At 36.7% G+C, this 27,304-nt stretch overlaps 2 protein-coding genes across 2 annotated transcripts in view; one reads left to right on the top strand and one right to left on the bottom strand.

The window, feature by feature from the left end:
- Window positions 1-2,251: 2,251 nt before the first annotated feature.
- LOC129266384 (protein AAR2 homolog) lies at window positions 2,252-15,523 on the top strand. The gene is made up of 2 exons (XM_054904229.2): window positions 2,252-2,360; window positions 10,742-15,523. Exon 2 carries the CDS (start codon window positions 10,758-10,760, stop codon window positions 11,886-11,888), a length of 1,131 nt encoding a protein of 376 aa, XP_054760204.2. The 5' UTR covers window positions 2,252-2,360; window positions 10,742-10,757; the 3' UTR covers window positions 11,889-15,523.
- Window positions 15,524-17,489: 1,966 nt separating this feature from the next.
- The window catches only part of LOC129266383 (uncharacterized), a 38,640-nt gene continuing 28,825 nt past the window's right edge, over window positions 17,490-27,304 (bottom strand). Inside the window, exon 8 of the mRNA XM_064103480.1 lies at window positions 17,490-23,047. Coding sequence (XP_063959550.1) covers window positions 22,739-23,047 — 309 coding nt within the window. The 3' untranslated portion in view covers window positions 17,490-22,738. The remainder of the gene's footprint in view (window positions 23,048-27,304) is intronic.

Here is a 27,304-nt window from a genome sequence, read left to right on the forward strand (position 1 = left end):
CGTATGGCCATGAGGTGCTTGAAGTTTGATAATTATGGATGGTGTACAGAACGCAATGTGACATTCCCCTAGCTTATGGGGTCTATCAAATTGTACATTATTTTATTTGTGCATTTCTTGTACATATTTGATTGTATAGCAAACATTTGGATACCAGGCATGTATCCAGCATCAGATCCTACAAAGCATTTCATGGGCCCAATTGTCTGGGGACAATAGTGACTCTATTATGCTTGTGCATGGGCCCATACATTTCTTGGTCATTGCTGATGCTGGATACGCTAACTATATATATATATCATTGCATATAAGAAGATAAGAGAAGACTAAGTTTAAAGACTAAGTCATGTCCATTGCTCTTGCAAAAACCATTAATTGTATTTTGTTTTTAAGTTGAACAATATTGATATCCCCTCTATTTCTCTTTCCCTTTTTGTTAGTACCTTTCTTTAATATTTCTTCCTCGCTCAAGTTTTTTTATTTTTATTGTAGTTCAATCAGTGATAAGTCTTGCGATTGATTGCAAAATTGTAGTTTATTAGTGGTTTGTTTCTTGTAACTGCAAGTATCTTCTTCTTAGCTTTTGTTAAAAGTTAAATCATTGATTGCAAATTTACAGTGGAATTAATTTGAGTACAAAATATGTCAACACTCCCCCAAATAAAATTATTGTTTTGGGGGAGAATATGACCCATGTGAGCTGTTATCAAAAGAATATAACAAAAATGTACTTCAGAAGTCATAGGCAGTTTCTTAAATGATGGAAGTCAAATTAATATTGAATGAATTTTAATACAAGGCACCAAACATGAAGAGACATATGGGTCACATTAGAATTTAGAGGTGATGTTTTTTAGAAACACTGAGATCTTTGCAGAACATTAATGCAGTCGGCATGCACACATTTCATTTTTGTAGAAAAAAAGGAGCTAACAGAATGAGAAAGTAAGCATGGTAATGAAATTGATTTCATACATAGTTCTCAGTGGTATATCTTCAGGACTCGATATTTACTCTGGTCTGTAAGTTTTTATTCTCATCTTTATGTAATTCAAATTTCAAGTTGTTTTAGAACTGCTAATTATTGCTGATCATTTCACTGTTCATATTTGGAATAAAGTGTTCTAAGCCAATAAAATGTTTTAAGTGTGTCACCTATTTTGTTGTTTGTGTAAGATATAAAGAAATAAGGATATGAAGATATGATAATGAAGATGATGAAGCTAATAATGGTGATAGATCATAGTGGTGGTGGTGATGATGATGATGATGGCGGTGATGGTCACAGTGGTCGACGGTGGTAAAAATGATGGTGATGATGCTGCTGTGGTGGTGAATAATGATGAGGATGAGGAGGAGGAAGAAGATGGTGATGGTGATGAGGAAGAGAAGGATGATGATGATGGTGATGGTCACAGTGGTCGACGGTGGTGAAAATGATGGTGATGATGCTGCTGTGGTGGTGAATAATGATGAGGATGAGGAAGAGAAGGATGATGATGATGATGATGGTCACAGTGGTCGACGGTGGTGAAAATGATGGTGATGATGCTGCTGTGGTGGTGAATAATAATGATGAGGAGGAAAATGATGGTGATGGTGGTGATGATGATGATGATGATGAGGAGGAGGAGGAAGAAGAAGATGGTGATGGTGGTGGTGATGATGATGATCATCATCATCATCATCATCATGAACATGATGATGATGATGGTTACCTACTGTGAATGGATATGATGAGGAAAACATGATATAAACATGAAAATATGATGGGGCAGAGTATCATAAAGGCCTAATCCATTCAGTTGTAGGGTGATGCCAATATAATTGTATTTATTCCCAAAAGTTAAAAATAAATATATGTTTGAAAATAATCAGCATTATATTCCTTAACAAATTTCCAGTAGATAACAAAAAGAAGAAATAAAAAAGATATACTGGTTGTGGAGGAGTGGTGATGACTATATAGGCCCTATGTTATTTTTATCATTACCATGTTTTCTTGAAAGAAAACAAAACACAAACTAAAAAAAAATTGTTCTTGAAGAGATAGCTATACGCTTTGATATCCATTTCCCTTCCATCAAACCATCGATGTCTTCCCAATTATTAAAACTTACATTTATAACAACAATGATAAATATAAAGACCCCCAAAAACATTCTAACGTTCGGCAATACAAAAGAAAAACTAACGTTAGCCAACGTCAAACTCAATGTTAACCTTTGTCGACTTCTGCTCTAGCGCCAACTACCGTTTGGCAAGTTAAGAACCGAACCGCGCAACCGGCTACTGTATATAATTTCACATCATTTGGCAGACGATTTTTTTTTTCAGATCCTTATCACTATATTACACTGGTAAGTAATTAAAAGCGTTTGGTTTTACAATAATTAGGAATTGTAATGAATAGGCATTGTCTAAATATATTTTCATGATCTGTGACTTGTCTCAATACATAGAGCCGTAAAAGTAAGAACTATTTTATGCTGAGATAAGTCGTAGTCCCATTTGTACACTTCTGTGTTTGTTGCAGACGGAGACCTGGTTTAGCTTTGCCTTTGCCTTGGCTTTGGCCCACTCACACGTATTGCGAGGTTAGTATTAGTATACTAACCTCGCACCACGAACCGCGTTTGGCAGTGGATTTCTAACTTGTGGGTCGCACGTGCTGGGATCTCACTTCTTGGGTCCACAACACACGACTTCTATGGCTTGAATTTTCTGTGCGCGGCGGCATGTAATGAACCCTTGGGTGGCTTTGGCCAAGTATTGTTAACGTTAACTTAGACCAAAAGCTTCGGTCTCTGTTATGTTGGTTGTTACGCTGAACTACGTTGGCTCCACTCACCAAATACATATGTGTATGAGGAGAAATTAAAAAAATCAAAAAATGTTGAAAAACTCCGCGAAACAGACGGCTGCCAGCTGTCTAACGTTAACTGTACTACTGTAGTGTTAGAGAATGAGTAACGTTAAGGAGTTCGATGGCGGCAGATCTGAGCCCAAGATCGTTGACCCAATAAAACTCGTGGGGCTAAAATGGTCTTAATTTTCATGTAATTATTTTGAATAAGATGAAAATTTGCAGGCATTTGAAGCTGGACTGAAACTTGAAAGAAATGTTGAAGACAGAAATGAGTGTGTGGCGCGCCATGGCATGGTCATGGGCGGAAATCCCAGGGGGGACAGGGGGGACGTGTCCCCCCTACTCAAAATAGTAGGGGGGACACAATATCAAATGTCCCCCCTAATGTTGTAAATCGGATCAAAAATCAGATCGAAAATCGGATCGGCAGTTAAGCTTCTAAAATCGAAATCGAATCGAAAATCGAATCGGCGATGTTTAAAAACAAAGGAATACATCAAAATGTTGTTCGCGGTCGCGCGCATCTTCCTGACAAAGTCACAAAGACGAATGCATTATTGGAATGGAAGTCGCCAACATGCGCGATCGTTTGGAACGTGTTTTAAAGCCAGGGGTTTTGAGGTGTTATTGCTTTAAAATAAACCGAGTGATTTTTATTAGAAAGATAAACGAAAGACGCATCTTCCGAGCAAAGGCGCAAAGGAAAATAAAATGAAAATATTTCTCATAGATCACAGGTTAATGAACGATCGGCGGGACATCTTTTAGAAGTATTTTTAGGTGCTAGCGATTTAGAATTATTGGAATGATCTCTTACGACGCATCATCTTAAAGTCGCAAGTGCAATTAAAATGTAGTAGAAGACGCAAGCACGCACGATGATTTGAAATATGTTATTTAAATGTTTTGGGTAGCTAGCGTTTTCAAATCAATTTGAAGTTCACGGCGGGGTCCGCTATCACCACGAGGTTGAAGAGAAGATGTCTATCATCATAAAGGGGATAAGAGAGTAGCGCAGTGAGCTCCGTCGGTAATACAACCTTTCAAAGTTCACGGCGGCATCCGCTATCACCACTAGATTGAAAATAAAATGTATATCATCATAAACGATGTAAGAGAGTAACGCAATAAGCTCCGTCAATAGTACAGTCTTTAAAAGTTTATGGCGGGGTCCGCTATCACCACGAGGTTGAAGAGAAGATTTATATCATTATAAACGATGTAAGAGAGTAACGCAATGAGCTCCGTCAATAGTACGACCTTTCAAAGTTCACGGCGGCATCCGCTATCACCACGAGGTTGAAAATAAAATGTAAATCATCATAAACGATGTAAGAGAGTACTTAACGCAATGAGCTCCGTCAATAGTACGACCTTTCAAAGTTCACGGCGGCATCCGCTATCACCACGAGGTTGAAAATAAAATGTATATCATCATAAACGATGTAAGAGAGTAACGCAGTGAGCTCCGTCGGTAATACGATCTTTAAAAGTTCACGGCGGGGTCCGCTATCACCACGAGGTTGAAAATAAAATGTATATCATCATAAACGATGTAAGAGAGTAACGCAATGAGCTCCGTCAATAGTACGACCTTTAAAAGTTCACGGCGGGGTCCGCTATCACCACGAGGTTGAAAATAAAATGTATATCATCATAAACGATGTAAGAGAGTAACGCAATGAGCTCCGTCAATAGTACGACCTTTCAAAGTTCACGGCGGCATCCGCTATCACCACGAGGTTGAAAATAAAATGTAAATCATCATAAACGATGTAAGAGAGTAACGCAATGAGCTCCGTCAATAGTACGACCTTTCAAAGTTCACGGCGGCATCCGCTATCACCACGAGGTTGAAAATAAAATGTATATCATCATAAACGATGTAAGAGAGTAGCGCAGTGAGCTCCGTCGGTAGCACGATCTTTCAAAGTTCACGGCGGCATCCGCTATCACCACGAGGTTGAAAATAAAATGTATATCATCATAAACGATGTAAGAGAGTAACGCAATAAGCTCCGTCAGTAGCACGATCTTTCAAAGTTCACGGCGGGGTCCGCTATCACCACGAGGTTGAAAATAAAATGTAAATCATCATAAACGATGTAAGAGAGTAACGCAATGAGCTCCGTCAGTAGTACGACCTTTCAAAGTTCACGGCGGCATCCGCTATCACCACGAGGTTGAAAATAAAATGTATATCATCATAAACGATGTAAGAGAGTAACTCAATAAGCTCCGTCAATAGTACAGTCTTTAAAAGTTTATGGCGGTGTCCGCTATCACCACGAGGTTGAAAATAAAATGTATATCATCATAAACGATGTAAGAGAGTAACGCAGTAAGCTCCGTCAGTAGCACGATCTTTAAAAGTTCACGGCGGGGTCCGCTATCACCACGAGGTTGAAAATAAAATGTAAATCATCATAAACGATGTAAGAGAGTAACGCAATGAGCTCCGTCAATAGTACGACCTTTCAAAGTTCACGGCGGCATCCGCTATCACCACGAGGTTGAAAATAAAATGTATATCATCATAAACGATGTAAGAGAGTAACGCAGTGAGCTCCGTCGGTAATACGACCTTTCAAAGTTCACGGCGGCATCAGCTATCACCATCTTTCCTCTTAAACATCGCCATAGATAATACCGCGTCTTTCTCCCTGAATAATGCGACCTCTAAATAGCTAGCACCTCAAAAACAATCTTGAAATATGTTCTGAGCGATCACGCACTGTAACCAGATCTACGCCGATTTTTTTTTTTCGATTTTTTCCTTCAAGGGGCATGATCGAAGATCGGCAAGTGATTGCCGATTGTGGTGAAATCGAATGGAATCGGTTGCCGATTGCAAAATCGGTTACAAGCTTAGTCCCCCCTACTATTTTATGATGGTAAGAATACATCATTCTAAATCGAAATAAAACATGTATTTTGGGACGAGATGACCATACTTTTGGGATGATAACCTTTTTTTTGCTTGTCAAATTTTCCCGCCCCTTGTCCCCATAGGCGGATCCAGGGGGGCCGAGCCCCCCCCCCCCCTATTGGCGGAGCAAAAAAAGAAAAAAAAGGAAAGAAAGAAGGAAAAAGGAAAAAAAGGAGGGAAAAGAGAAGATAAAAAGAAGAGAAGGACGACGAGTGCATAAAATAAAATGAGGGGAAGACTTGGAAAATAAAAAGAATCTTTCGTGCCACTATATAAAATTTTCGCTCGCGCTTCGCGCTCGCATTGCCTGTTAGGTGATTTACATATCTTGTTCAATATGGAGCTCAAATATCAAGTTTGGAAGTCAATATACAAAACATATTTCACCTCAGAAATCGAACTTTCATTATTTTGTGTGATTTACAAATTGATTTTTAAAAAGTGCTCTGTAAAAATGTCAGTTTTATGGTCTGAATAATTTTATCAACATTTGCTGCTTGCGCTGCGTGCTCGCAAATTTTGATTTATCAGGTACCTATTATTTTCGTGTATTCTATAAAGTTGTCAAAATATCCCTTTTCAGGTCAGTCTGATTGTCAAGACGTATCAGCTAGCGCTGCAAGCTGGCATTTTGATTGGCGAGTTATGTATGTTTCAATATTGATTATACAACAAACTACTTAAAATCCCCTTTTTATGACAGTTTATCAAAAATTTTAGCTCGCGATTTGCGCTCGCATTAATGGTTAAAAATATATTAACTGATGCAGCCTATTCATAATTACAAAGTGAAATTTCCAGTTTTTATGCCATAATATCATCAGATTTCGCGCCCTCATTGGGCATTAATAAATATGATATTAATTTAATAATTAAATTGTCCCTTTTGTTTCATCTCGCGCTTAAGGATGTCCCGGTCCTATGTCAAAACTCAAAGTGATAATAATGAAAATTTTTGCTCTTTTAGTGCGATCCATATCCACCTTACAATTTTCCTACAAAGTGCTTGAAATATAAAAGTGTAATTGACTCTTTTTCAGCTCGGAATATCAAAGTTTCATGATTTTCATGATTAAAGATGTATTTAGAAATGCCTAGATTCTAGGTCTAAATATGGAACACGCGCGCGCATGTTTATTCAAATACTCAATTTGTTCTCAATTTAAATCATTATCCAGTTTCAGATCACAATATCAAAAATTTTCTGCTCGCGCTTTGTGCTCGCATTATTAATGTAGGAAGACCCCCTATTACTCATCCTTTTCATGGTTTACAAAACATTGATTTTGATTTATTTATTTTATTTAAACACGGTAAAAAGCCCTCGATCAGCCTATGGCTGTTTACAAAACATGAACAGAGTGGCCCATTTTTAGGTCTAAATCTCGATTTTTTTTCTGCTCGCGCTTCGCGCTCGCATCAATTGTTGAATAATATAGCTATCCTGTTCACGATTACAAAAATTGATTAAAATTTAAGAAATTTTTCAGCTCGCGCTTCGCGCTCGCATTTTTTAATTGTTGAAATATGTAACGCCTTCATGGCTAAGTGCAAGCAGTCCTTACCAGGTACCTTTTCAACAGGTACCAGTTCAAAACGTATATAAAAATTTTCTGCTCGCGCTTTGCGCTCACATTATTAATACTCATCCTTTTCATGATTTACAAAACATGACTAGAGTGTCTCGTTCAGTAAATATTATAGGACTAAATCTCGAAATTTTCCGCTCGCGCTTCGCGCCCGCATCAATTGTCTACGTATAAACCTGTTCTGCCTGAGTTACAAAAAGTGCTTAGAATTTCCATTCTTTAGGTGAAAATGTCCAAAAAAAATCAGCTCGCGCTTCGCGCTCGCATTATTTAATTGTTAAATGCTAACTGCACGCAGTCTTTAACAGGTATCTTTTCCATCAGTTCATTTCTGCTCGCGCTTTGCGTTCGTAGTAATTATTAAGTTGCATACACATTTTTTTCAGGATAACAAACATTACCCAGAATGTTCAAATTTTAGGAAAAAACACATACAATTTCCAAAAAATTAGCTCGCGCTTCGCGCTCGCATCACATAAATAAGGATTATGATATTATATATGAATTTATAAGAATAAAGCTAAGAAGTGACTAATGAGGACTACCCCTTCAAAGAAATAAACACAAATCATCTTCGAGCTGCCGATCGGGGAAAATATGGCTGAAACGAATTTCCGCCCCCCCCCCCCCCTATTGGCGAAGGCTGGATCCGCCCCTGTGTCCCCCCTACCTTTTGGGAGAGATTTCCGCCCCTGGGCATGGTGCAGTGGGTGTGGTCAAAATGAATGAGCATAGGCGAATGATCGTAGGCGTATGATCCTTTTTTAATTTTAGGTAGACTTCTAACGTTAGACAGGACAGATCATGAAATGAAGTTAACTTTTTAATTATGTCAAAGTCAAGATTTGTTATTGTGCATGTGTTTTGTGTGTACTGTAATTAATAAATAATTACAGATTAGTGGTTGCAGACTGCAATTGATGCAAGTGATGCTATAATGTTAGGAACACTCAAGGTTTTATTATATGCTGCCGCACACAGAAAAATCAAGGCATAGTCATACTAGAATTTGTGTGTTGTGGATGCCAGAAGTGGTGTTGCAGCACGTGCGATCCACTAGCTAGAAATCCACTGCCAAACGCTGTTCTTGGTGCGAGGTAATAGTGTACTAATACTTGTACTAACCTTGCACTCGTGTGAATGGGTTAGGAAAAGAATCGAATTTAGTACCATATTAGTTATCATTTTATTCTAGATAGATCTAATGTTAGCTAGATTGTTTTAACTAATTACGTTTGCTAAAGTTATGTAATACCATGAATGTAATGTCTCTTTAAAAAGCCATTCATGCTCATGTTACGTCTAGCATTACTTAGTTATGGTCGCAAATATGAATCATCTGTTCATATTTCACCATAAAATAAATTAGAAATCACATTCTTTAGTTTATTTCCATGGATTACATTGAGAATGATTTTCAATTAGAGCATACATGCATACATTGTACCAGTCACAATTCTTGGACGCACTATTACCTTTTTTTTTTTTTTTTTTTTTTAATATATTAACATATATACAAGTTAATATACAAACACAGCACGCTTACAGAATTGCCAACACCTTAAGCTACTGTAACATTCAAAACATATTGGACAATACATGGCATGACTGAAAATTAGTTATAGGGCTTGAGCATACATGTACCTGTTGCAGAAATCTGAATGGACATTTGTATCTCTCCCATATGCCACCAAAGAAAAAGAAATAATTAAAACAAAAATAGAAGAGAGAAAGAGAAAAAAAAAAAATAAAGTTTGAAAAAAAAATGAAAAAAAACAAAACAAAAAACTAAACAATGAAGTCATATTGGCTTATCCATAATCCATAGATGAGATTGTTTTTTTTTTTTTTACTGTATGAGGATTTTATGGAATTGAATATGATGGGCAAGTTCCATAGTTCTAAGGGTCGATCAGACGACCTGTAGAGTCACGAATCTTAATAGTGGCTGGGTAGATTAGGATGGCTTTTGCGCCTTTATTCCGCAGCTCCTTGAGTAGTGGCATCTTCTCCTTTCTCATTTGTTGTACCTAGCGTGAATAATCATCGGACACGTACATCCAAACATCCTTGACCCCTCCAGCGTTGTAGGTGTTTGCCTTAAAAACTGAAATCAGCCTTTTCTTTGCAGCTTCCTTACTTAAGTAGGAGTTGAAACCAACGTGAATTGGCCGGGGCTTTCTGTTGGGATTTGTCGACATGAACCCAGAACGATGGGCCCTCTGGATGGTATTGGTAGCTGGACCCCCTTCACCAAGCAGATTTTTGATGAAAAGAACACAATCTTGGCTCTCTATCTCCTCTGGTGCGCCCCATATCACGATGTTGTTTCTGCGAGATCGATTTTCTAAGTCGTCAATTTTCCGTGTTGCTTCTTCCAGGGAGGTGGAGAGGGATTTGATCTCAGCTTTCATTGTATCCATCTCGAAGTGAATACTTTGATGTTCATCCCTGCACTCTTGGAGAAGACTATCAAATCTACTCTCCTGGCGTTTCTCGAAGGCCACAAACCATGCTGGTGGAGAGTCATCATATTGATGGCGAGGTTGATCACTGCCAGGCTGCTCTGCCGAGAGCTCCCCGACAGCTCCCCGACCCCAACTGGGTCAGATTTTGATCCATGCGGCCGTGCAGTTACGGAACTATATGTATCAACTTCAACTTTTTCTTTCTTCTTAGCAGGAGAATTTCCAGAAGAATCAGTGATAAGAGATGCATTTCTAACTATTCCCTTGGTACTCATTGTTGTTTCAGTGGTGAGATCAAGATGTAAATCAAAATATAAATCAAATGGGAGAGAAAAGAATACGTACGAACAGGCCTCACACTCTTGACACTTACTCCGCCATCTTGAAGCACCTCCCTATGTCGGACGCACTATTACCTGTTAAAACCAGATAACAAGATTCACTGGACCGAATCTATTCTCTGGTTTTAACAGGTAATAGTGAGTCCAAGAATTGTGACCGGTAGTGTATGTGGGCAGGTTCATGTTTAAGGATACTTCAATAAAAAAGTTATATCCTCTTAGCCAGGATAAAGACCTGCACTAAGTAAAAGTAAATTAGCAAAACTGAAAATTCCAGTTTATATTTCCATCACTTGTAAGTGATGGAAATAGGGAAAGTTTAATAGGCCCTCAGCCTTCTGAAAACAAGGCTGAAAACAGATGTCTGAAATGAGTGAGATAGTATGACACAACCCCACCTTTACTTTAAGTTTTTTTCATATAACAACTCTCATGAAATAAGTTGTTTGATTTTGTCTTGTTATGAATGATAGCGCCCGCCCCTCTCCCAATTGTTATGGAAGCAGATTACGCTTCATTTCCTTGTTCTTTCATTTTGCATTCAGGCTAGTCAAGGACATAATGGCATCCTCGTCAGGTAACATGGACCAGAAGACTGCCAATGTCCTGTTTGAGGAAGGTGCTGCTCTGGTCCTTCTCAACGTCCCTCCTGGGACAGAGTTTGGCATCGATTACAATTCCTGGAACACTGGCAACCGCTTCAAAGGAGTCAAGATGATCCCACCCGGGGTGCACTTTGTCTATTACAGTGCAGTGAACTTGAAAAGCAGAGACTGCGCACCAAGGACAGGGTTCTTCCATTGCTTCAAACCTCGGGAGATTGTCATCAAGAGATGGGATGGAGGGATTGAAGACTTGGTAGATGTGAAAGTGACTGATAGTTCCAATCAGGATGAGAAAGCTCAGCTTCAAGAATGGGACCCATTCCTCGGAGCTTACCCTTATGAGAGCCTGAAACGCTGGGTTTCTTTGACTAATCTTATCAGTGAGGATACTGTGACGCGCCTGTCGCCGCTGAGTGGACAGATTGTATCAGTGGCCCAGCTAGTCCCTGACATGGCTACCAGGACAACGGCAGATCGGAAGCTGATGGCAGAAGCCAACAAAGAACTCCTGAAGAGCAAGAATCCTGAGGACCACCTTCCTCAGATGCATCGGAAAGCAGGAACAGAGATCAGGTTCTCCAAGATCTCCAAACAGAATTACCCAGAGGGCGCAACGCCCAAAGAGATCACCAAGTGCAGCCTTGATCACACCTTCACACTGGACAAACTCCTGTTGGAGAACTATCCTACAGACTCTCAGGGTCTCCTAGCAGAGCTTCAGCTTGCCTTTGTCTGCTTCCTCATCGGTCAAGTCTATGATGCCTTTGACCAATGGAAGAGGCTTGTCCACCTTCTCTGTTCTTGCATTGAAGCAATGTCCACTCACAGTGGACTCTATTCTACACTGGTCAATGTCCTGCACTTCCAGGTCAGGGAGATCCCATCGGATTTCTTTGTGGACATTGTCTCCAGCAATAACTTTCTCACGGTAACCCTGAGAGATTTTTTCATGAATTTGACTCAGTCCGAAGCAGAGGGAGCACTGAAGGAGAAAGGCAGGAAGTTCAAGAAGAACCTGACTAAACATTTTACTTGGGATTTTGATGAAGAACCAGAGGATGAAGCCCCTGTTGTTGTTGACCTTTGAACTTTTAATTACTCTGCTATAAGGTCAAATTTCTCTTTTAGTTGAACATATTTGCATGGTCCAACATCATCGAAGGCTCATGCCACATTTTTATCCAATTTTAAGTTAAGCCAAAATACAGATCTACAGTAGATCCTTTTGTTTCACATTTATTTTTGATTAATGATTTCTACAGAGCTTTTTACTAACATTATTCGTCATCTGACAAGCTTTCAGATCTGACAATTTTCTGAATTTTAATTGGCTGACAAGCACAGGTATCTGACTGTTACTATGCCGTGTGGTAACTGTCAGATAAATCTTCTGACGTGTCCTTCATGAAAGGCTCTCGGGAAAACTTGTAGGCTTGTTTTTATAATGTGTATTGGTGATACCTGAAGCCTATTTGAAAACACCATGACAGGGTACTAATTATTTGTCAAATCCAAATTAGACAACACATGTATCAATGAGGATATTTTTACAAGATTTTTTTTTTGTCCGTTGAGATTTTTTAAAATCAAATGTGCTGAATGTAAACTTCAGCTGAATGTTTATAACAAACTAAATATACCAACAATTTGTCAGGTTTTTAATTATGTGGTGATCAAACGTTCCAAATAAGTTCTAATTGAATTTTTTGAAGGAATAGGCTTAATTTAGTAAATGAATAAAGAATTGTGGATGTTTATTTTCCTGAGAACTGGTTCTGATAGTGTATCGCTGTATAACCTGTACCTGTTCTTACTGAGTGTATTACAATATAACTAGCTGCTATTAAAGGGATGGTCCAGGCTGGAAATATTCATATCTCAATAGAGTAAAATTCACGGAGCAAAATGCTGCAAATTTGATCAAAATAGGATAACAAATAAAGTTATTGAATTTGAAATATTTGCATTATTCCAGTGAAACAGTTCTAGGCATGTCTTTATGAATATTCATTAGGTGGGCTGATGATGTCATATCCCCACTTGATCTTTTGTATTTTATTATATGAAATTAGGTTTATTCAAAATTTTTCTACCAAGAACTAACACAGTTGGATTGACAACTGATTAGGTGCATTAGTTATTTATTGCCGCAACTTATTTCATCCTAATGGAGACACATCATTTACACATGTATGAAAAAAATGAAACATTTATGATTTCATGTAATAACATAAGAAAAATGAAAGTGGGGATGTGATATTACCAGCCCACCTCATGAATATTCATGACGATGTGCATATAACTGTTTTCACAAAATATTGATAAACTTTAAACTTCAATAACTTTGTTATTTGTTATCCGATTTTGATTGTGAATTTTACTCTATTTATTTAGATATAAATATTTTCAGCCCGGACCATCCCATTAATGCTTGTTTGTGAATTGCATCATTTTTGGCTAATCAGTAACTTTGTGTTTTTTAATACACCACCTTTTTACTTCAATCTCTAGTTACAGCTTATTCTGCAGTACTAGTAAATCTGTTTTACACTCTGAGACTTTGAGCTAACATGTGAATTACATATTTTTATATAACACAATGAAATATATTCACAAGTTATGTGTTTTTACTTCTTTTATGTTTGTAATGAAATACAAGACCAGAATTTGCTATTATTCGTTAAATTCTAGGGTTGAATGCAACCGCAGTGAGCATTCTTCTTTTATTGTTTTCTTACAATTTGAAAGTGTTGTAGATGGCTACAGGTTCTGACTCATATGACCATATCATCTCCATATGTACATCATATGATTTCTTTTACAGACCATTGAGGTATATGTAAGCCGTATAGAGGATGTACTTGAATTGTGTAATTTGGTACCCTCTTCCCTTTTATATGTGCATAAATATCGCATGGAGATTATATTTCTGTGCAGCAGCCATACGGATGTTTTACGTAGCCTTGCGATCTCTTTGTTTACCGCTATTTTGGTCTCAAGTGAGACTTCATAAAATGTCACAGCAGAAGCTTTTCATGTTATGGATGTATCGTAATAAATAATGAGGCGGGGCTGCATAAGCCCCCCCCCCCCACACACACACACACACACACTCCCTCTAGTCAATTTAGGGTTAGGCTTTCTATGAATCTCCTTCTACATGTAATGTTTGAATTTGATATCATTTTTTTTCACTTTTCTGCCATACATACTTCCGATCATTCAGGTTATCCTACCAATACTAAAAAATTAAGCAATAAAAATGTACCTTTTATCAAATTTTGTTTTGTGAGAGTTGATGTTAGATCTCAAGGATCATGACATCCCCCCCCCCCCCTTTACCTTTTGGAAATATTGACATTTCTCACTTTCTTTCCATTCTTCTATCATATTTTGTGAGAATTATGTCTGGAAATGCATTTCATAAAGGTCTGATTTTACTTGCACCATGAAAAGTGTGTTATATGTTACAGTTCTATCACAGAATTCAAGATATTTATTTCTGTGACCATGTCTGAGGGGTTCTTTTCAAATCACTCTAGTCAATTTTTGTCTCGCCTGCATAGCAGAGCGAGACTATAGGCGCCGCTTTTCCGACGGCGGCGGCGGCGTCAACATCAAATCTTAACCTAAGGTTAAGTTTTTGAAATGACATCATAACTTAGAAAGTCTATGGACCTAGTTCATGAAACTTGGACATAAGGTTAATCAAGTATTACTGAACATCCTGCCTGACTTTCAGGTCACATGACCAAGGTCAAAGGTCATTTAGGGTCAATGAACTTTGACCATGTTGGGAGAATTATTTTCAAAATCTTAACCGAAGGTTAAGTTTTTGAAATGACATCATAACTTAGAAAGTATATGGACCTAGTTCATGAAACTTGGGCATAAGGTTAATCAAGTATTAGTGAACATCCTGCCTGAGTTTCAGGTCACATGACCAAGGTCAAAGGTCATTTAGGGTCAATGAACTTTGGCCAAGTTGGGGATATTTGTTGAATTACCATCATAACTTTGAAAATTTATGGATCTAGTTCATGAAACTTGGACATTAGGTTAATTAAGTACCACTGAATATCCTGTGCGAGTTTCAGGTCACATGACCATGGTCAATGGTCATTTAAGGTCAATGAACTTTGGCCGTGTTGGGGGTATATGTTTAATTACCATCCTAACTCTGAAAGTTTACGGATCTAGTTCATAAAACTTGGACATAAGAGTAATCAAGTATCACTGAACATCCTGTACGAGTTTCAGGTCACATGACCATGGTCAAAGGTCATTAAAGGTCAATGAACTTTGGCCGTGTTGGGGGTATTTGTTGAATTACCATCCTAACTCTGAAAGTTTATGGATCTAGTTCATAAAACTAGGGATATAAGAGTAATCAAGTATCACTGAACATCCCCTGTGAGTTTCAGGTCACAAAACCAAGGTCAAAGGTCAGTTAAGGTCAATAAACTTAGGCCATGTTGGGGTAATTGCTGAATTGCCATCATAACTTTGAAAGTTTATAGATAGAGTGAATGAAATGTGGACATGGGTGTAGTTGACAAGTCTTAAGTCACCGTTCAAATGTCATTTATGGTCAATGAACGTGGTATTATGTCATTATATGAATGGTGTTTTTGTGAATGATTATTTTATAGTAGTTTTCAAAGTTAGCACTGCTGCTATATTAAATCGCGTAATGCAGGCGAGACTGCCAGAGGCGTTCCACTTGTTTGTATTTCTTTGTCTCATTTCTTATACTAGTATATCATTTTCTTTCCATTTTTTATCTCTATCTCCCTTTCCCTCTCTCTCTCATACTCTTTCTCACTCTCTTCTATTTACTCCTCTCATGATTTTACAAACTTTTATGTATTCTCTTTTTCTACCCTCCTTATGCTCCGTTTAAATTTTCAAAATTTAGCTTACACGCAGAAACATCATATGCAAAAACAATGATTATACAAACATTTCCAAGTATTACACTTACCTTTGTTTTTGATGAGCTGTCAAAAAAGTTGCTTATCCCATCTCCATAGTTGATCCAAAATCCATGAATAGTAGACTCTCCCTTGAACACCTCCCATTCCAAACATCTCGGATGCTGCTTTCAAATTGCAATGTTCATGTATGTTGCCAATTTTATTGCCCTCGCTTGTTGGAAGTGGAACCACCATACATGCACAGTAAATCATTCTTGTTTGTTGAGTAGGCAAAGGATAAGGCAGCTCGAGCTAAGGCCGGGGTAATAATAATAATAACTATGCGCCTCGGAATAGATTGTTCTTAGATAGATGGCACTATACAAATGCCTATTATGATGAGTCAATGATGAAAATATGAAATAATGTCCCAAAGTCTTTTGGAGAAAGGGTTGCAATCAAACGCAACTCAAAAAATCAATCGCAACTTGATTTTCAACTTATCAAGAGGTTGCATTTAGGACTTACGTATGATTTTCAGTGTTGTGTTTCATCGTAACCCGATCTGCACCAGGCTTCAGATTTCTCTTTTTTTTTTTAGATGAAAGCAAAATTGTGGGCCTGTGACACACAAAGTTGTATCCAAACCCAAGTCCATAGATCAAAGTCCCTGAATATGCACTTCTGATTGGTCAAAAATCATATCGCAGTTGTGATTATTTGCAACTCTTTTGGCAAAGGTTTCCCGACAGTCCAAAATCATTTGCAAGAAATAAATGCGTGCAATGCAATAGAGAAAGTAATTATAATTATACCATTGCCACTCTTGAGACAAAGAAAATGCTTGAATGCTAATTATATGAATGCTCCATAAAGTTTCCCTTTCACCAACTATAATTGCATTTGTTGCAAATGAATAGTTCTTACATTGAATAGATATTGGATACATGTATTGAAACCATGTTGGGGAAGTGTGACGCATTGGAAAGTGAAACTAGTCATATCTTTCTGGAGAAAAGGATGTGAAATTTCTGTGTAAATCATGATTGCTGCTCTAATTGGAATTTACTTCAGAGTTATTTCCTCCAAATTCATAGTTTCAAGTATAAAATTCAACATGTATTTCAATTTGCACTTCTTTCTACTCTGTACCCCCCCCCCCTGTTTGCTCATATACTAGTCACCTTTCCACCCTCTCCCTTCCTCTTGCCCCCTCCCCCGCTCACTTATTTATTTCTATATCCCCCCCCCCCTCCGCTTGTTGCTCATTCAATTTCTCTATCTTCAATCCTCTCCCTTTATCTTGCCCCCTCCCCCACTCACTTTTACTTTCTGTATCCCCCCCCCCCCCCGCTTGTTTCTCATTCACTCTTTCTCCATCTTCAATCCTCTCCCTTTATCTTGCCCCCTCCCTCCCCCACTCACTTATTCTATCTGTATCCCCCCTTTCCGCTTGTTGCTCATTCAATGTTTCTCTATCTTCAATCCTTTCTCTCCACCCCTCCCTCCCCCCCCCCCCCCATGCTGGCTCATTCACTCATATTCTATGTTCCACCCCTCCCCCATATCTCTCTCCACCCCTACCCTGCTTTAATAGTCACTCTTTCTCCATCTTCCACCCCTCTCCGTCTCTCCACACCCCCTTCCTCTCCCCCTCCTCTCTCTCCCTCCCTCCTCTCTCTCCCCTCTTCTCCCCCAAACTTATTGTAAGAAATAATTTCATACAATATCAATGACAAACAAAATAAACTATTTTTATGCATTCTTGCCACCAAATTTCATATATATACTTTATTTCTGGCTTAAAACAATAAGTTTTTAGTACATTTTCGATTTAAGCTTTTTAAAGAAATTATACACAACACATTGACATGTATAGTCACATGTATTTTACACAGTATACCACATACTACCGACCTTAGATTAATATAATTCAATGAAAAAGATTACAATTATACAAATGCAATGATGAAATCAATAAACGTATCTTACTTTACATATCTGATATATTCATTTCATAAAAATACAAGACATTTTCCTGTTTTACTTAAGCTTTACTATATGTTTGCATATAATACATTTCTTTATTTTTATAATACAGTATATCATGTAAAAAAATCATCGGATAATTGTGATGAAAAACAAAAAAATAACAATTTCACATTTGTATTTGCATTTCAATGAAAGATGGTTATGGTAAAAGTGCGCTTTCATTAAATTTCATATACATAACCACAAAAATATGAGTACTTTCATGTCAATCAAATTCTGACAAGCATTAATATAATAAGCAAATTCTTCCAGATGTCGGAGCAAATATTGAGCCTTTCTTTTTCTCTCCTAACAAGCCTTTTATATAAAACAATGAGAAATATTAGGCAGAGTGTTATCTAGGCATGTTATTAAACATCATTTGTCAATAAAAAAATATGACTACCGGTATCACAATGTTTAGTGCATTGCTGAAAGCCACCATTCATCACATGATGTTATTTTTCATCCACTGATGAAATTTCAAAGATACCATAGACACTATACAAGGTATATATATATTAACCAATGAAAATGTTAGACAATCTCTGATCAAACTAGCTTACAATTCAGCATATCTCAAATCCTTAAGTACAGTATTGTGTCTAAAAAATTAAGGTAAAAACGAATATTTCACAATATAAGAATAGATCAAAGAAACATCAACTTTCTCTGATGTGAGTAGAGTGATCATCAAATTGTTAAACATTATTTTGGAAAGATTATTAAATATGGTATTATCATGATGTCCTAAATTAGCTACCAATATCATATCTAATCAATAAACCAAAAGAATCAAATGATGGACAGCTTGAAATATAACCATACAAAATTACAAATATGTACCATTCACGTTTGTCTTTAACTGCTGAACACTCTGATTCTCATAAAACCAGTTCTCATTATACTTTCAAAAACTAGTTACTGGAAATCGGTCCAGGAAACCAAATTGGAAGATCGCTTTGCTCGCGTTCCCATTTGATCAGCCGAAAGTGGATTTCAAAACCAATTCATGTAAAGTGGCCTTGTTGCTATGGGAACGCTCTCAGAGGGGGTGAAATGTTTCGCACAAAATTTGAAACCGCAGCGAGGCATTCTACACATAGTGTGTGGAGTAGCGCGTTCAATATGTGCGAAAATTGCATCCCGAAGAATGGGCGTGTCCTCACCTCGGCTAAAACCAATTTAACGAGGCAAAGCGATCTTGAAAACTACATCGCGAGGTGGTTTTTCGAACTGCCAGTTTGGAAGACCACTTCCAAGACTGCTTCGACCGTTCACATTACACGATTAACTAGTTTCTACTAAACTACTAAGTCTAGTTTCCACTAAACTAGTTTTAGGGCGATAATGAGAACAGGGTTATAGACTTTAACAGGACAACCAATTCCAGTATTCATTGGGTTAAAGGATATCTTCATCTATATAAATGAAGCTGCAATAATAATAATCCTAATATTCAGTCCTTAGGGGGAGTTGCAAGAAAGTATTTGCGATCAATCACAATGCCAGATGTAAATTTACAAGTGATAGGTCAATAAAACTATAAATCAGTTGCAAATTTGCAATGAAATGCACACATTTCAATCTATTTTGTGATTTAAACTGCAATTGATCGCAAGGAATGGCCCATTAGAGATGCTTAATACCGTTCCAATAATTTGTATGCATGTAATGTTTTCTGTTATAATACTTTTGACTGTTAAGAGTAACATATTCTGACCTAACAATCTTTTCATATTTTTCTGTTAATTACAAATTGAGTGCCTAATGAAGAGCTGGGTTTCAATAGGTTCTCTAAATCCGTTATTTTCAATCATAAGAAAAAAAACTAAGAGAAAACACCTGGGCTCCCGTCTTACAAAGAGTTGCAATCGATCCGATCAATCTCAATTATGGAAAGCCAGCAAGGTCAACATCTAAAATACATGATAGTTAAAAATGTTTTCTAGATATAATGTATATTCATAAATTCATTGTTTTCTCGATAATTTGGTGTGTTTGCCTGTGTTTACAAAGGACATTTCGCAAATTTCCTGTAGAATATATTACGACGCTGACGGATTTCCATAGTTACGATTGATTGGATCAATCATTAACTGTAAGACAGGGCCCTGAAACTCGGCCATCATGGCAACTAACATGGTAACAGGGCTCAGCAGCCAATCACAATCAACGTTTCCATGGTAGTTACAATAGTTATAAGTCTTTATGAAAAAGGGCCCACACTTAAAAAAAATTTTGTTAATGCTACAATCACTCTAACAAAACTGGCTCCAAACTGACCGATGGTATATTGTTGGAAGTAACATAAGAAATTTGGTCGATCTGGATTCGGTTTCATAGGTTCAACCAGGGCTCGACATTAGCATTGGCCCGGGGCAACCAAAAATGAGAGTTGGGCCACCAAAATTCTGTAAAAGCCCACACTTGGTGGCCCGGCCAACTACTAAGGTTTTGATAAATTGTAATGTTTTCAATTGTTATAGGGCCACCAAATTTGCTTTGCGGGCCACCAAAAATATAAAATTGATGATTTTAGTGGGGAGATAGGGCCACCAAGAAAAAAAGTTACTTAAGAGCCTTGGTTCGACTGGCAAATCCACAGCTTTTTTCTTTCTTTTTTAATAGGTACCAATCTGCATATTAAGGATGTGATATTAATTACTGAATTTCAATCAGAAACATATTTGGTATCTTTAAAAAGGCATTAAGCTTATTGTATACAATTCTATCAAATTGAATACTCAATCATATCAGTAGATAAACAATGCATCAAAATTTATAAAATACAAATATAAATGGAATATTCAGTAATTAAAAGCAATGTCCCTATTTCTTCAATCAATATTTCACGCAGTACATGGATAATATTCATACTATATAGACAAACTTCAGCCAAATAAAAGTGAGAGATGTATCCTATTTTAAAAGGAACTAGTTATAACAAAAACTTTTCCCGAATGATGATTTATAAATGCAAATTAAAAATTAAAATGATGTATATATAATATACTTTCTCTCTGTCTTTGATATCAAAATAATGTACAGCCAAAGTTTAATTCTTTAAAAAATGATTATCATGTTTGAGTTGATAAAAAGTATATTCTCATATACTAAGCTTTAAAAACAATTCAACTTTCTTTACAGAGCCAATCAGGAACTATATTTTATCTTGGCATATTTCAATACTCAAAATGATTTAGTATTTTCTGTAGAATTTACATAATATGTGAAAGAAATTCAAGCTTAATTCTTTTAGTAATGTAAACATAAACATTTTTTTTTAAGTTGTCAAATTTACAAATATTGTTAAGAATGAAGTGTAACATCATTCTATTAATTCAGTTTCAAAAGAAAACAAATCATCATTGTGCAATTGTATAAAAAGAGTCAAATTAAATATATTAATGGAAGTAAAATAATGATTTATATATGTATAATACATGCTTCAGTGACCATTACTTTGGAAGATTGCTTTTTTATCATTTTTGGCTTTTGTCGAATCAAGAGTCCAGCTCCTGAATGTTATGCAATGGCTCGACTTTTGATCAAGCAAAAAAGTAAAGTCTGGTTGATAAGACGAATGCTTCATCAGAGGAGGATGTGAAGACATATACTCCATTGACAATTGCTCAAGCCCCAAGCATTTCATGACATCACAACTGTTTGTAAGAAAGCGTCCCAAAACCTGGGAGCCTTTACTCAGTCCGTGACTTATAAAGAATTGCAACTGATTCAATCAATCTCAACTTCTTTTTATCAATCTTGAAATGATAAACATATTACTGTTTCAGAGCACATAGCTTATATATATGTACAGGCATAATTCTTGAGCCTTTTTTGTATTTTCTGTGCTCAATAACACAAAGATTATCAATTAGTTGTAGGACTTAATTTTTATGATTGACTGTTCATAGTCAGCAATTCAATCAATCTAAAAAACAAAGAAAATCAGTCTTGCAATTAATCGCAAAGCTTCGTGTTATTCGACACAAGTTTTAGCTTGTGGCAATATGTACTAATTGCGATTTCATTAAAGCATTGACCAAAGTTCATATATCTTACTATTCAGAAGGTTATGAATATCATAAATTTCAATAGTGAAAGAATGAATAGTTCTTAAAAATACATAGTGAAAGAAAAGTTTTGATCATGAACTTTTGAAAGTGTTAAAAATGTGACTCAGTAAATTATGTTTTCCGTATGATAAACAAGTTGTATTTTCAATCACTATTAAACACTCTGAGATGATACTTTGTTCAAAAGAATAATAGATTCAGCAATGTTCCGATACACAGAGAAGCTACATGGTTTGTATGAAGTGGTAGTAACTACAATACTACATATGATATGCCCAAGGATAAATGTGAATGCATTGAAAAGGCAAGACTACAAATAGACAATTTGCCCTCAATAGCAGTAAATATATACCATAAAATGGAGGAAATCTGATAATTCATATATACTGGAGAACTTTGAAAGTCATTATACAAATTGGCAATACTCTAATGGGCAGCCGTATGGTTAATTAGTGTTAGCGTTCTAGTACATTATTACTTTGAAACAAAGAAGAGTGACCTGTTTGAAACATGGAACCAATATAAACCATTGCTTATTTGCTGACTTTTCTCAAGTTCTGGTACATGAACAGCTGGAACAGTGAATAACGACATGTACATGTACTCATAAAGAACATATCCGTAACAAAACTTAGTTTTGTGTTAGGATGGTTTTAACAAGAATTTTGGAACATGAACAGTTTGAAACAAAGACTAAAACTACTCATACATATTTAAACACACCCATGTTTCTATTTTGGAATATGATTTTAAAAATTTTTGAAACGTGAACAGTTTCAAGTTGACTAAAATTACTCATACATATTATCTGTAACACATTCCTATTACTGTTTTACTTTCAGAGGGGGGGGGGGGAGTGGCATTGGTACAGAAACGATAAAGTAATTTGCTTAAAAAATATTGGATTGTTATTGTGCTGCTGCAATTTCTTTAAGTATCCTCCTTGCCATTGGCACGTTATTTTTGGTGATATCCAGAGCCTTGACGACTTCCTCCCGCTGGAAACCTTCTTGTATCAGGGTTCTGATTATGGCCTCCATACTGCCTACGCTGGTGACCGCCCCGACTCCAGGCGGTAGCGGGGGTCGGGGCATGGACCGGGGGGTGTTTGATTGTGGGAGAGGGGGAGGGGCGGGCTGGTGAGGATGGGGCTGGGCTGGAAGGGGAGGGGGAGGAACGGCGGGGGCTTGAGCAGCCTGGGGCGCGGGAGGGGAAGTCTGCAACGAGAGAGAGAGAAGATAAATTGAATGCAATAGGAACATCAATCAAACATTGATATACATTGTAACAAATACATCAGGGAAAAATTCACAAGGGGGCTCAGGCTATTTCGCCCCCGAAGTGATCGAAAGAGCCCTGTAAAAAAAAAATTTAAACACCCTGGAAAATTGCAATTCTCTTGAAAGTTAGAGCTTATCCAATATTGCAGATTTTTAATAGTCAGAACGTGGTAAAATATTCCCTGAAAAAATGAAAAATCATGTACAATTATTTTTCCACTTCCAGTGCACCTTGTGCAACTCCACTAATAAAAGCTTGTACAGTATCTAAATTGGCAAGTGGCAACATATATTAAAAAAAAATCACTATTCAAATATGCATATTGGCAATTTGTTTATACAATCTTGACCTCTATTTTAATACATCATTCGATGCAACTCATAATCCAATTCACATCTTTCAAACTCTTTAAGGTTTCTTTTTTTATTTGAGGAGTGGATACAATAAACTAGGTCCAATAAATAATGCAGGGTACCTAAATGTAGATATGAGAAAATAAGGGGTAAAATACAAGGAAACAAATGCTATTAAGAATCCATGCAATATAAATCAACACAAAATATTCTATAACAACTGCCATTCTGTTTCAGTTTCATCCACCCCCACACGCTGTCATAATATTTCTTTGTATCCTCATATTGAATGACGGAAACGGAAAATGTGCTCAAATTTCTTCTCTATATCACACACAATGGGTATGGGAGTGGAAAGAAATACAATGCAGGAATGGGGCGACCTCCCTCCTACTTTTCTTGGTAATTCTAAACCTAGTATTCCCCAGTAATTCAAAGCTCTTGATTTCTCATTATATGAAGTCCTCTCATTCAGGGAAATCGGCCTTACGGCTCTTGAATGAGGAAGAGAACGCAGCTATCGCTTTTAATTCAGAACCTACAATGTATCCTCCACTGAGGTAAATAGCACAGTGGGAGTCTTGTGATGTAGACTAGTCTCTTATAATAATATAGGGTATTTAAATTGCGCACATATCCACCTTGTTAGGTGCTCAAGGCGCTCCTTTATTACCCGGCTAAGCTAGGCGTTCATAGCGCACACAGCTTTTTAAGGAATTACTTCCTACCGGTACCCATTTACCTCACCTGGGTTGAGTGCAGCACACTGTGGATCAGTTTCTTGCTGAAGGAAATTACGCCATGGCTGGGATTCGAACCCACAAATGTACATGTACCTTTTGATAACATTAATATCAATAGGAATTTGCATGTATATAGCACCAGCTATCTAGAAATAATGTTATATAAATATATTCCAAGCCACACAGTTATTACTACCCTGGTTTTAGCTTGAGCTACATGTACCTTCCAGCGAAAAAACGTGAACATTTTATCAAGTTTGTCATGAATCAATCATATCATATGAGATTACGGTATGAGCTTTATCGGAAAATGATAATGTTTGGAAGGCAATTTGTGATCCATTTGTGATACTGATCTGGATAAAGCAGCATTCATTTTATTTCAGGATCTTTGGAACTGCAAGAGTGATATACCCAGTTGTGTGTCCGGACGATCAATTTTAGAAAGTCATTTGGAAAAATTTACATAGCGAAGTTTCATCAATTTTTAGTACAAAATGTTAGGAAATATTATAGAGAACAAAATAGAAGATGATTACAACTATTGAATTCATATTTTTAGTGTAATCCAGAGACAAAAAGAAGGCTTCAAAAATATAAAGTATCCGGACACCCGACCCGCCATCCTACTGCCATCATGTATAACACATTAAACCACTAGAAAGTCTTTAAAGTTGTCAGGTTGAACTACATTCAATACAAAGTACAATACATGTACGAAGCAAAAATTTATGATGAATAGTTCATTGCACTGCAGGCGACATGTTAATGTACAAGAAAGGAAAATTCTTCATCAGCACAATGAGCAGATAAATCACGAAGGTAAAAGAACTGAAACCCCTTGGCGCAATTTATACCACCTGGGTTTATGGGTAGCCAAATGTCTTCAGTACTGTTACCGCCAAAAGTATGTTAGAGTGACATAAAGTCACTTTATAAATTAGCAAATCAATGCGGTCCGTAAATCATCTTTGCATTGGTTAGATTATTAGAGGACACGTACTGCTACATTTATAAGTAAATTTATATGCGGAACACAATGCACGAGTTGGTACTAAAGCATGATTTTAGTCACACTTCACTCTCTGTGAAACAACCTCCTGGGCCCCGTCTTACAAAGAGTTACGATTGATCCGATCAATCGCAACTATGGATGGCCAGCAAAGTCAACATATAAAAGTCAACATATAAAATGCATGTTTGTTCAAAAAAATTTCTAGATATGAATGTATATCCATAAATTCATTGATTTCTTGACAATCTGGTGTGTTCTTCTTTGTTTACAAAGGACATTTTGGAAACCGAAGGAAACCGTTTGAATGTAAACTCATTTTATTCTTCAACTAATTTAAATTTAAGCTCTGACAGCTTTCCAGATTTTTGTAAGCTTTATGTTGTACAGTGTACATGAGACTCTGACGTGTTTTTTTTTTCTGAATTAATTGTTCAAAATTCCTTACATTGATCATAATTATTCTCAGTTTACATCAATGAATTTGTAAAACTTGCTTTTGGTCATATATTGCGGGGGGGGGGGGGAGTAATCTCTTGTCTCAATCATAATGTTGGCTTTTCAGCCTACATGTATAGGGTCTAATCAAACTTAATTTATATGCCAATCATTTTGTATACATGCATGCTAAATCATTTATTGCACAGCGCCCTCTTCATTCAGATTGTGTCAATCTGGGCACGTGCTCACATTTAATTATTATTCGAAATAATTTTTTTTTCTCGTGAGCTCTACTTCTACCCAGGTTAACACTTCTTCTTTTTAATTCTTTATTTGATTCTAATTTAATTTGTTGTCATCTTCAACAACTATATAGTTGTATTTTACTATTTTGTAGTACATGTATGTATGTTATCTTTGTAAAGTCACATGGATTGGAAAGGAAGACCTTCGGGTTATAGTTATTTAGTTTATCTTTTTCCTTTCCCGGCATCCATGTGACTCTCCTATTCCTATTGTTTGTATATGTTGTTTATGTATTTGATTATGCCGAATAAATAATAATAATAATAATAACATTTTACTAATTTCCTGTAGAAGAAATTATGACACTGATGGATTTCCATAGAGTTACAAGTGATTGGATCAATCGTAACTCTTTGTAAGAAGGGGCCCTGATCAATATTTGGCCACATTTGTTTCCTTGCAACCAGCATTCCATAGACATAAGATTTGTTATTAATCAGACATGACTCTTAACAATCAAACCTTCTGTAATGCATGCAAATATCTGCAATACCAAAGAAGAACCAAATTTCCAAATCAAAGATATAAAAGGACAAGTCCACCCCAACAAAAAGTTGATTTGAATGAAAAGAGAAAAATCCAACAAGCAAAACACTGAAAATTTGACCAAAATCAGATGTAAAATAAGAAAGTTATGGCATTTTAAAGTACATGTATTGCTTAATTTCACAACAGTTATATGCACATCCTGGTCGGTATGCAAATGAGACTGATGACGTCATCCACTCACTAATTCTTTTGTATTTTATTATATGAAATATGAAATATTCTAATTTTCTATTCTTTGTCAAGTGAAACAACGATTAATTCCTCCTCAACATGGGGAATGAGCATTGTTTGATGAGTATATGGTTCAGCCAAGTTAGTCCTTCTTGTCAAATAAGTAAAACATGAAATATTGTATAATTCAAACAATAAAAAACAAAAGAAATAGTGAGTGAAGGACATCATTGAGTGTCTCAGTTGCATGTCACTGAATTGTGCATATCACTTTTTGTGAAAAATAGCGAAACTTCAAAATGTCATAACTTTCTTATCTTACATCCGATTTTGAAGAAATTTTCAGCGTTATGCTAGTTTGATTTTTATTCAAATCAACATTCTTTTCGGGTGGACTTGACCTTTAAAAGGTAATTACAGTTCAGGAAAACACAGAAAAGGACGAGGGGAAAAAACATGAAAACACTGAAGAGGATGAGGGGAAATACATTTTACAAGATCACATATTAAGATCATACACGTAGGAATGTGGGGGTTATACAGTACATTTAAAGCAACAAGGTCTTGCACCACAGCTACATCTAAACTTCATCCTATTATTAAACTTTAAAATGGGGC

This window comes from Lytechinus pictus, chromosome 8 (genome assembly GCF_037042905.1).
Source record: "Lytechinus pictus isolate F3 Inbred chromosome 8, Lp3.0, whole genome shotgun sequence".
NCBI lineage: Eukaryota > Metazoa > Echinodermata > Echinoidea > Temnopleuroida > Toxopneustidae > Lytechinus > Lytechinus pictus.

Coding starts and splice junctions, on each gene's coding strand:
- LOC129266384 (XM_054904229.2), top strand. CDS start 10,758: ATGGCATCCTCGTCAGGTAACATGGACCAGAAGACTGCCAATGTCCTG.